This window comes from Tiliqua scincoides, chromosome 3 (assembly GCF_035046505.1).
Source record: "Tiliqua scincoides isolate rTilSci1 chromosome 3, rTilSci1.hap2, whole genome shotgun sequence".
Lineage (NCBI taxonomy): Eukaryota > Metazoa > Chordata > Lepidosauria > Squamata > Scincidae > Tiliqua > Tiliqua scincoides.
This window is the reverse complement of record NC_089823.1, coordinates 198,945,941-198,956,995: the sequence shown is the minus strand read 5'-3', so window position 1 is coordinate 198,956,995 and position 11,055 is coordinate 198,945,941. Positions and strand designations below refer to the sequence as shown.

At 41.1% G+C, this 11,055-nt stretch overlaps 1 protein-coding gene across 1 annotated transcript; it reads right to left on the bottom strand.

The window, feature by feature from the left end:
- Positions 1 to 2,015: 2,015 nt before the first annotated feature.
- On the bottom strand, positions 2,016 to 8,487 carry SMCO1 (single-pass membrane protein with coiled-coil domains 1). Its single transcript, XM_066622376.1, has 3 exons — positions 8,438 to 8,487; positions 4,833 to 4,982; positions 2,016 to 2,432 (listed from the first exon to the last, which is right to left on the bottom strand). The coding sequence occupies exons 1-3, from the start codon at positions 8,485 to 8,487 to the stop codon at positions 2,048 to 2,050; spliced, it is 585 nt and encodes a 194-aa protein (XP_066478473.1). The 3' UTR covers positions 2,016 to 2,047.
- Positions 8,488 to 11,055: the final 2,568 nt, after the last annotated feature.

The window sequence follows — 11,055 nt, the reverse complement described above, 5'->3', positions numbered from 1 at the left end:
AACCAGGGGACATCCACGAAAGCTGAGTATTGGGAGAGTTAAGACAGACAGAAGAAAATATTTCTTTACCCAGCATGTAATTAGTTTGGACAAATTTCTGGAGCAGTTCATTATGGGTTACAAAGTCATAGTAGGTATGTGCAAGCTCTTGGTTTTAGAGGCAAGCTGCCTCTGATTGCCAGAAGCAGGGGAGGGCACCAGGACGCAGGTTGTGCCTGTTGTCTTGTGTGCTCCCTGGGGCATTTGGTGGGCCACTGTGAGATACAGGAAGCTGGACTAGATGGGCCCTTGGCCTGATTTAGCAGGGCTCTTTTTATGTTCTTAAGCCTAGGCCTGTCTACTCAGACATAAGTCCCATTATAGTCAATGGGGCTTGCTCCCAGGTAAGGGACAGTATTGCAGCCTCAATCCCTAATTGCAGCAGTGAAATGTTCTGTGTCTTCCCACGGCCACAGGGAGCATTCTTCACTCAGTAGTAAAGTGTAAGTAAGATACATTCAAGCTAGAACAAACATTTGAACCTCTCAGTATCCTATTATTCTTTAATGGTATCAAAAGTCACCCAGAGAGCTTGAATGCATGACTGTGTAGGAGCATTTCTTTTTAAAAAAACTATACTATTTATGTAAGCTTTGACTTTTCAAAATACAGGTTCAGTAGTATGGACATGAGAGAAACTTGACCCATGTGGGCATTCAGTGATGAAACATCAAAATGAGTGACATGGGAGTCGCAACTGTTGGCTTTGCTGTGTAGTTGATATAGAGCTCTCATATACTAAGCATATAGCCCAGTGTTTCCAAACTGTGGATCAGGACCCACCAGTGGGTTGAAAGCTGATTTTTGGTGGGTCGCAAAATGTTTTTGAAACTTAAAAAAACCTTGCAAGCACACTTCCCTGATTTGCCTAAGAAAATCATTAGCTGGTAACCAGTGATATAAGGTAATCTTCATACCCCCAAATTAAAATGTCACATTTTCTTTCTCTAGTAATTGGAGTGCTACAGGTTACCTGTGAACCCAGTTTCAGCCTTTTGTCTGGCCTCGAATTCCCTAACTACCCATCTTGCTCTCCAGCCTTCTGGGTTCCCTGGAATGACTCTAAAGTTTTGGGGGAACAGTCCTTAAACTCCATTTCTAGGAAGAAACTAGCAAATGTATACACACACATACACACTATACGTAAGGTGTTTAGCAGCCTCAGGGGCACAAGACCTCAACTATTATTGATTAATAATTTATATCTTATTAATAAACATGTTTCTTTTTTTGTCTAGTAGTGGGTTGCAATAGATTGCCATTTTAAAAAATGGGTCCAAGTGCTAGAAAGTTTGGGAAGCACTACTGGTATAGCCAATTCCATGCCTAGTAGCCGGTAGTATCACAGCCCAATCCTGTGCATGTCTACTCAGAAGTAAGTCCCATTAGAGTCAATGGGGCTTACTCCTAGGAAAGTGTGGCTAGGATTGGGCTGTCAGTGTCTTAATACTGAAGTAGTCAAAGAGTGCTCCAAAGGCAAAAGGCTGATTACTGGAGGCAGCTTTATAAAACAATAAATCTCTGCTTGATGGCACCAGGAAGGTCATAGGAAGGGAAAAACAAGAAGGGTTGAACAGGTTGGTTCTGCTAATTTCCCCTCCCATTCACAGTGCTGGTTATTGTAGTATGACACCAAACATTGATTAAATTATTATTTGTTTATTTTAATATTCTCTCAGGGGTTCAAGGAGTCTAAGAACAATAATAAAAACAAGAAAAGCATAACAAAATCAATAAAAGAACAAAGCTATATAACAAGAAAAGCAATATAAAACCATCAGCAGAAAGTACTGTGCACCTGAGAGGGTCTAGACTGCTTCATACATGTTGTCTTTATCATCTGAACAACAATTCTGTAAGGTAGGCCAGTAATACCTTTCCCCAAAAGAATGAAAGCTGAGAGATGGTCACACATAAAATCATCTAGTCAGTTCAATGATGAATCAAGGGCTTCTCATTTATAAGTAATTTCATACAAACACTTTTTCTTTGTCTTTATAAACTATCTTCAAACTTTCTTATTCTCTATCACATGAACAGCACACAGCAGACTACGCTTAAAATGTTGACTCTTCACCACTCTATGTATTAGAGAGCTGATGTCACTGGTGTAAGTTTGCCTTTGATTAGCAGGATAATAGCAAGCATCATAGCTATGTATCATGAAAAAGGCACAGAGTGCTTTAATGTCTCTTTCTTGCAGCTCCAATGTCTCCAGTGCTGATTCCCATGCCAACCTAATTCTTTGGCTTTTGCCTTTCCACCTCAGGATAGATGACAGAGTAGGAAGGGATCCTGCCAAATCCGATAGGCTTTCAATCACTTGAGAATGTAAGCAATTAATTGTTTCCCAGATGTAGCTGTAGAAAAGATTTACCTCCACAGAAGTGAAGCTGTAAAAGAGGTGGAAATATAATCCACTTCTCAAATAACTGATCATATTAACAGGTCCAGATGACAAGAGTTCCAGATGAGAAGAGAATATAGAGTTTCTAACGCTCCCATCCTAATTATGCTTATAAGTCCCATTCAGCCGGTCCAGTTGAAATATTTTATGATAATTACAACCCAGTCCTAAACACAGCCATTTCAAACTTGAATTCATTTCTAGACTGAACAAAAAGGCAATGTTGAGGTTCATATCATTGGCATAAAGTTAGGACTGCTCCCACTCCCCCAGATTTGTTCAAGTCTTTAACCGAATTGTTGATATAACATTCCTTTCCTACAAAAATTCTGTTCAAGCATTAAAAATATCGTAGATAACCTGCCTATAAGTTGATTTCACAGATAAGTTGAGGGCAGGTTATGAGCCAAAATCACAGAATTTTCTATAACTCTTGGATAAGTGGGGGGGGGGGGGGGAGTTTAAAAAAAACTTGGGTGGGTGCCTGACTATAATTTTGTCTGATTTTACCCAAGGCCAGATCCTGAAAAATAACCTACCAGTAATTGTTACCCAAGAACCGTACAGATTCTAATGTATTAAATATAGTAAAAGATCATAAGATACATTTTTATTCATTAACTTTTTTAATTGCGGTCTCCACAACCTTTTTGTAAACACTATCAGAGTAAGTGCACTAAAATAACATACCAGTAGAACCATTAATCAAATCCTTCTTTAAGGTGCCTGGTGTGTTAAGCCAGAGGCTTCACATATAATATGCAACTTATAACACACAACTGGGAGTGTGTAATTCAATTCACAGCAACAAGGACTGAACATGACCAAGCATAGCTACATGTAGTTGCAATCTGATTTACTCAGTAGACCCACTGCTTTCCATGGATGCAATTCTTAAGTAATAGTGCACTGAATTGTAGCCTGAGACTTTGTTTCAAGTGGAAATGAGGATTACATTCTGGGTGTTTTAAAAACCAGACCCCTGCCAGACATTTGCAAAATGGTGCAAAATAATGCATTTTGCAAAATGTTTGCAAAACATTTGCAAAATGGTGCAGAAGGGTTGTGTGTGATCCTGCCAAAGAGAAGGAGGCTTGCTTGATTTAAATGGAAGCCTTGAGCCCTAGCTTACATTTTTCTCTGGAGGATGAAAGGGTTAACTTTGGCTGCAGCTTGCAGAGACTAATACTCTGGTTGCCCTGGAAACTAATAGCCTTCAATTATCTCTGCCTTGTCCTCTTGCTCTCCTCTGGGCTTCTCTTGCCTGCCTGAATAGCCCTGACCCCTGAGTGACCCACAGATAAGGCTAGGAGATGATTTACACTTGATTTATTGGCAGAAATTTCTCATCTTATAGGCAAGTATCTACAGTAATTACACTTTTGCTAAAATGTACCCAGAAACAACTGCTAGCCATTCCATGTGTTATATATCTTGGGCCACCACCAGTATGAGGAACCAGGTCACCCTCCCAAACTCAAAGATTGGGGGACCACAACTGGCCTGCTCCCCTAACCCCAAAGAGGACGGGCCACCGAGCACCCTCCTGACCCTGTGAAAGGGGGCCATCCACAGCTTGCCCTCTTGAGACTGTGGAAGGGGAGCCACCCATGGTTTAACCCTGCTCCATGCAAGGGGCGAGCCAGAACCCACTCTGTCCCACTCAACATGAGCAATGGCCTTCCAGCCTCCCACCAACTTTAGGAGTGCTGGAGGCAACCCGTCTTGCAGGTGGATCCCTCAGCAGCCCCCAAGCCAGCCAAGAGACTGATCAGCTCAAGGGTGCCCAGGGGGGCATGCCCCACATAGCATTAAGGTGGGCCTTGCCCACCTCCGACCCTGGACTACCTGAACAACACTGCACCTTCAGGTACATGCCGTCATAGAAGGACTGACATATGCCATCTCTTCACTTTATTCAACCCTATCATATCTTACTCTTTGTATGTCACCTTGTGCTTTGATTTTGGGCCCCATTGCTGTAATGTATGCCTAGAACAAACCCATCCAGAAGCCAGACATGCCAACAATGATGGTGGAGAGCCCCCTTGAAGGATGCCCTAGACCCAGGATCTATGACCGGAGGCTGCCGTTGGCAGAAGAAGGCTGGCCTGGCACTGCTGGCCACATGCAAGGTGAGACCAGGCAAGTCCTAGTGACTTACAAACTCTAAACCCACCACTTGTAACCTCCTGAAACGGACTTGCATACCATGCCTGAATGCTCTGTGCATGTGATTACCAATGTCTTTCCAACATATGTAACCGTGTTTCAGGACCTCATATTTGCTACTTGCTTGTTTTTCTTTGTTTGTAAATGTGAAACATTCTCTAATAAAAAGTTAATCATTTCATACATGTTTCTGCCTTTACTTTAAGTTTCTCACCTGTTTTCTAATAGTGACTCCCACATTTCATTTTGATCTATCTCATTCTCCAGAGCTGTGCTCCGAAACGCCAATTTCTCTGATAATTTCTTCATGCTGGACTCTAGCACAGTGAACTGAGTCTCTATACTTTGCAGTTTGTTCTCCACTCTGTTGAAATTTAAAAGCCAGAACAAGTTAAAATTAGGAGGCTCCATTACTACACCATATGTTTCATTGTAGCTCCTTCAGTTTTTCTTTGATGGATTTCATTAGCATACCACTTGGGAGTTGTTTTACCATAGTTCCTTTGTGTTATGTGGGCAGCTAGCACTTGGCAACTCCTGCACATACAAACTGTACTTACTCCTCTACTTACAAACTATAAAACAAGTGTGTAATGAAATAAACTTAAATCGAAATAAATCTTAAAGCACCAAGCGGATGACATTGGAGTTCTCTCTTTGCTCCAATATTTCTGACATGGCACATACTACTAATAATAATAATTAGGTATTTATATACCGCCATTCTGGTCATCAGATTACTCCTCTGACTTTATTCAAGACTGTTTACATAGGCAGGCGTTTCCAAATCCCTCAAGGGGATTTTTACAATCATAGAGGTTCTCTCTTTCAAGAACCAACAACATTTCAGAATGGATCTTCCTGGTTTGGTTTCACTTCTGGCCTCTAGTTCTCCCACGCAGGCTGACAAGCAGCTCCATCTCTCACATGGAAGGCAGCCAAGACACTTCTTGCTCACACCAAGAGCAGGTTGAATTACTCCGCTCGGCTTTGTCAGCTGCTTCAAGGTCTTGCCATTCTCAGCCATTTAGGGAGCTGCCGGTGTCCTCAAACTAGCGACCTTCTGATGTTATCTTTGGGCTAATGGAGGCTCTACCCTCTCAACCAGACCTCCTGTCCCCTTACTACCTCTTTATACTATACTATACTATAGCACCTCTTTGCTCCAATATTTCTGAAAAGGCACACACTACCACATGCAAAAAGAAGCCGGTTGCTCAGAAGTATATGTTCACTGTCATTCTCATGAAATATTCCTCCAGTTGGTAAAGATGAAAGCAATTTGGCAAAGATTGGCAGCCTTAACAGTTAACACCATTATGATGTATGTTTTTAATTAATCAAAATTTCCTTATGTAATGTTTCTGTTCTCAAGAAGTATTTAGTTATTTATCATACCATTTTCAAGTTTATCTGGTACAACCAGCTAATCACAGATCTGTACTGAGTTCTGCCAAGATACATTACCTTGTTATTACTTCTGCCCCTACTTTAAAATTCAAAACAAGTTTACATAATTAACAGTGTTTTATTGCCAACAGAAAACACAGTTTAGTTTATTCTGGTTCCTATTTCTACCAAACATGTTGCCTATAGTTCACTTCAAATATTATTTTAAAAACTGTTTTATATGATTAGCTGGTTTATTAATCTAATATATAAATCTAACCGGTTTATTTATCTAATCTGAAACAATTTAGGAAAATTGGGTATTAGCAAAACGCACTACTGATCCTCTTTCTGAAAGTTTGGAGAAAGTGATAATCCCTGGTACTCAGCAAGCTAATATTCAGGAGCAGCACAAATATCAAATGTTGGTAGAGAAGCAGAGATCAGGAGCAGGAATATAAGAAAGAAGGCTGGAAAGGTGGGGCCAGGCTACTGATAGCTAGAAAAACAAATATGAGTTTGTACTGGACACAGAAGGGATAACAAGCCAGTAAAGGTGGGGCTGTAGAACAATGGGATAGGTGAATAATTTTGGCAGCAGAGTCTTGACAGAGATAAGACAACCAAAGGATAAGACTGTAGAAAAGACAGCAGAGAAGTCAGAAAGGACAATGGACTCAATTTGGCAGTAGGATGATCTGTGATCTTAGCAAGGGTACTTGCAGAGGACAAAAGCCAGATTGCTGGGGATCAATTGGATAGTCCGGCTAAGCCCAAAGGCAGAATCCAAGCTCTTTTCCCCAAGCATGAATTGAGGGGAAGGTCCTAATGGCAATCAGGAATTGAGAGAGAATAGGGTCAAGGAGGCATGTAGAGTTGTAGGATGAGAACAGAAAAGTGACCAACTCTTCAAGAGATCAGATAGGGAAAGAAGAATTGAGGCAGTCACCCTAGGGCAGCTGCTCCAATAACCTAGCAGGGCTCCCACTTTAAACATATTCTCCCATTACTGAAAGTAGGAGCTAGGGATTGCCATCTTGGTTTTACTATCTTGGCCTCCTCTGCTGTATCCTAGCCTCTCTGCTAGGCTAGGCAGCTTTACATGGGGCTGCTCGGACTTCCACCAGCTAAACAGCTGGTGGAAAACTGATTAGCCCCATAGGGCAGGCCAGGGTGTTCCTCAGGGTAAGGGGAAAATATCCTGTTACTCTGAGGAGACCCCCAGCCACCTCCTAACCTGTGCTGGATACAGTGCAGGCCACACAGCCTTACTGAGCAGGAGAGGTTAGGATTGGGCTGGCAGTCTCCTACAATAGGTTAACTCAGATAGCAGTGCAACATTCCAAAGGTACTTTCACTCTACTGTTGGTGAAATCAGTCTGTTCCAGTTTGTAAAAAGTTTAGCCACTGTAAAAAAAAAAAAATCATAGTAACTTCCAAAACACTATCTTTCATCTCCTCTTCCAAGCAACAGTATACCAGTCCAGCACACTCCTATGCATATTTATTCAGAAGTAAGTTCTACTGTGTTCAATGGGACTTGCAGCCAGGAAAGTATGCATAGGATTGCATCCTCAGGATAACCAAGGAGTAAACACCCTATCCTTTCCTATGTCAGTTTAATAGTAGTAATCCAAAAGAGCTAAATTACTGAACAGATCCTGTAGAGAAAAAGCATTCTACTCTGATGTACAGAATTTAACATAGATGTGTAGAAGAGCAAACTTAGTCAATTGCCATTAACCAATTCTCCCTTTGATATTGATAGGAGATCTCCCTTTTGAAAGAGCCTTGTTTTCAGAACAGCTGCAAATCGGTTTTAGATCCATAGACCCATTTATAATAGGGCTTTTATATATTTATTTGGGAGTACAGCCCTGTTCCTTCATACCAGCATACAGTTTCCTGAAGTAATTTCTTAAGAGTATCCTGATGGTGTGGGGATCAAAGCTTGCTAGAACCCTTTGCAAACCAGGTTAAATTTGAGCCTCTCTAATCACTTCTCCATCAACATCTGCCCTGTGACTGTAATATGGAAACAATCATCTTGTTTTGCAAGGCTGAAATGATAAAGACATGCAAGTTGTAACACACTGTGCAACCAAAAACTTCAGTCCTGAAAACACATTCACCTTGAATGTTAATAGACATTTATACCCAAAAACATGGGCACAGGTTCTCAGCCACACAGTGCTAACACAAACAACTGCACAGCTAGTGGTTTATAAATTGTACTTCAGGGTAAAGAAGAAACAAGGAAATGCAAATACCTGTAACACATTGAAATATTTTAACTTGATTTATAAATTGCTAAATAAATAAATATGGCATAATAAAAGGGCTTCTCTAACTGCTAGACCTTATATCCAAGTAGATGTTAGCTTCTTTCCCAGATTCCTCCCCAGTAAAGCAAATCTCCATTGTTGTGACCTGTTTAATGCCTTGTTCAGAGCACACAGAGATATAGCCTTTTTGGTCATCTTCATAGGGAGAAAAACAAAAAGTACATTTAAGTGCCGTCTTGTTTCACTTTGGTAGCAGACAGCAATCATGTGCAGAGAAGATCCAGTTTGTACTGAAGGTCAGTTTTCACGTAAAGCTTTTTATAGCTAGGACATCCAAGTATAGCTTATTAACACATGCCCACGAGCACATTATTTATTGAACTATAACAGTCTTGCTATGCTGGTTTCTCCAGCTTATACAAAGAAATTATATGAATTACTTTTGGGTACACTATAATAAACCATCAATGTATAATGAGGTGCATATCAGCTTGCCCTGTGGAAGTTATAGAAGCAAATTGGTTAAAACACTTCAGCCTTTCTATATTAAAGTTCTACAGAGAACATGGAATACTCCTCTTCTCAATTACGCATTTTTATTTCAGAATTTGATACATGGGTGTCAATATTCATCAACAAAAAGACACCATGTATCACTTCAGATATAAAGGGAAGAAATGTTAAATGGTTGCCACTTACCTCCTTGATAAAACACAAGTCGCAAAGAATCCATCTTTGTTCAAGGTCATTTTAAAGAGGAAAAGGTAGCTAAGCTAGACGGGCACACATTCTTCAAATTTGCTTAGAATTATATTTCATTTTTCAGTCATGCTTTGATCTTAGAAATGGTCTGCTTGGAGTTTTACCTTCCCTTCTCATTATTTCTATCACAGAGGACATTTCTTCCTTTACTGTAAGCTTATTATAGTATCAGTTTTAACAAACTAAAAACAGAAAAAACTTGTTACCTGCTTTAAATTTATTACACCAATAATGAGCACAGGAACTATTTTTCTTAGGAAAAGGTTTTTTAAGTGTTTAATGTAAGTTTTAAAGCTAAATTGGATAACAAATTACCCAACAGTAGCAACAGAAAGATTAACTTACAAATCCAGGCAGAATTATTTGAACCACAGCACACTAAAAATGGTTGGAGGATACCAACTTATGTGGCAAAAAGCTAAACAAAAAACTAAACCATCGTGTGCCTTATGCAATGGCAGCTTTGTAGATGAAACATTCTTAACCCATTTCTGCCCAGCCCACAGGGTACACATTTGATCCCTGTTGCGTATATGCATGTTGGGCAGAAATGGCTTAATTTGTAAGAGTGCTGGATTCTTTTGTTGTTTATGGACCAACAAGTAACAAACACAGGCTGGGTTCATTTTTCAGCTTCTAGAGCTAAGAGAGCTGTTTTATCTCCTTCCAGCATACTAGGATTGCGTTCATTTTTCACCTTCTAGCACAGGGGTGCCCAAACCCCGGCCCTGGGGCCACTTGCGGCCCCCGAGGCCTCTCAATGCGGCCCTCAGGGAGCCCCCAGTCTCCAATGAGCCTCTGGCCCTCCAGAGATTTGTTGGAGCCCGCACTGGCCGGATGCAACTGCTCTTAGTGTGAGTGCAACTGTTTGACCTCTTGAATGAGCTGTGGGATGAGGGCTTCCTCCACTGCTTCGTGTTTCACGTCTGTGATGCAGCAGCAGCAGCAAAGGAAAGACCAGTCTTGCTTTGTGCACAGCCTTTTGTAGGCCTTGAGCTATTTCAAGACCTTCATTCATTCATATAAGTTCATTTTTAATATATTCATTTATGTAAACTTATGTAAATTTATTCAAATTTTAAATGTAAATTAATTCTTTTTCCCCCGGCCCCCGAGACAGTGTCAGAGGGATGATGTGGCCCTCCTGCCAAAAACTTTGGACACCCGTTCTAGCACACTCACCCTGCTAGCAATCTTTCCTTTGAGCTTGATGCTAGAAACATCCCCATTGCCATTGTAATGATTTTGTATGGAGGACAGGATGGTGCTCCTCTAGCCACTGCATCTCTATGGTAAAAACCCCATACACGTTTGTATTTTATGCCATTTTCTGTGTCATTTGTTTTTGAATTGAGCTAGAAGCATGCGAGATAACTTCCTGTTATTTTTTAAAACAAATGCAGCCACAGTGTCCATACATCACCCAATCAAATCAGGGCTTCCTCATGCATAAGCTGGGCTTTAAGACTCAACACTAGGATAGAGTCCCTGTTCATTTACTTCAAAGTGCATGGAAGGATTTTAACGATCAAAGTAAGAATACTCTAAAACAGGGCTGCTTGAGCCCCGGCCTGGCAGCCAGATCCAGGGTTCAGATGAATTCATCCACCTGCTGAGTGGACTTGACCGTTCCACCTAGGTGCCATGTTTAGTCCTCCTTGATCGGGGGACAGAGATGCTCTGGGCAGTCATATATGCCTGGACGTCCTGCTGCATGGCCTATTGGGACACTGGGCAGCAGACACATGTGCCCAGAGAGTCCCTGTCCCCTGATCAAGGAGGACTAAATGCAGCGCCTGGGTGGAATGGAAAGATGAGGTCCGAATGGGGACTGCATTTCCATTGCACAGCGGTGACGAGTTTGGCCATCACTGCTCTAAAAGAAAGGAACTAAGGTTAGCATTTTTACACCTGTAACCACTAATATGTCATGTGCATAATAGAGAGGATCAAATACAAGAGAGGATCAAATACAAAAAGATAATACGATCAAATGATTTG

Bases quoted from the DNA above. Each gene is read 5' to 3' on its own strand.
- SMCO1 (XM_066622376.1), bottom strand. From the start codon at position 8,487: ATGACCAAAAAGGCTATATCTCTGTGTGCTCTGAACAAGGCATTAAAC. The intron at 4,983-8,437 runs GTCACAACAATG...AAATTTCAACAG, and splicing joins CTGAACAAGGCATTAAACAG to AGTGGAGAACAAACTGCAAA. The intron at 2,433-4,832 runs GTGAGAAACTTA...CCTCTTTTACAG, and splicing joins GAGTCACTATTAGAAAACAG to CTTCACTTCTGTGGAGGTAA.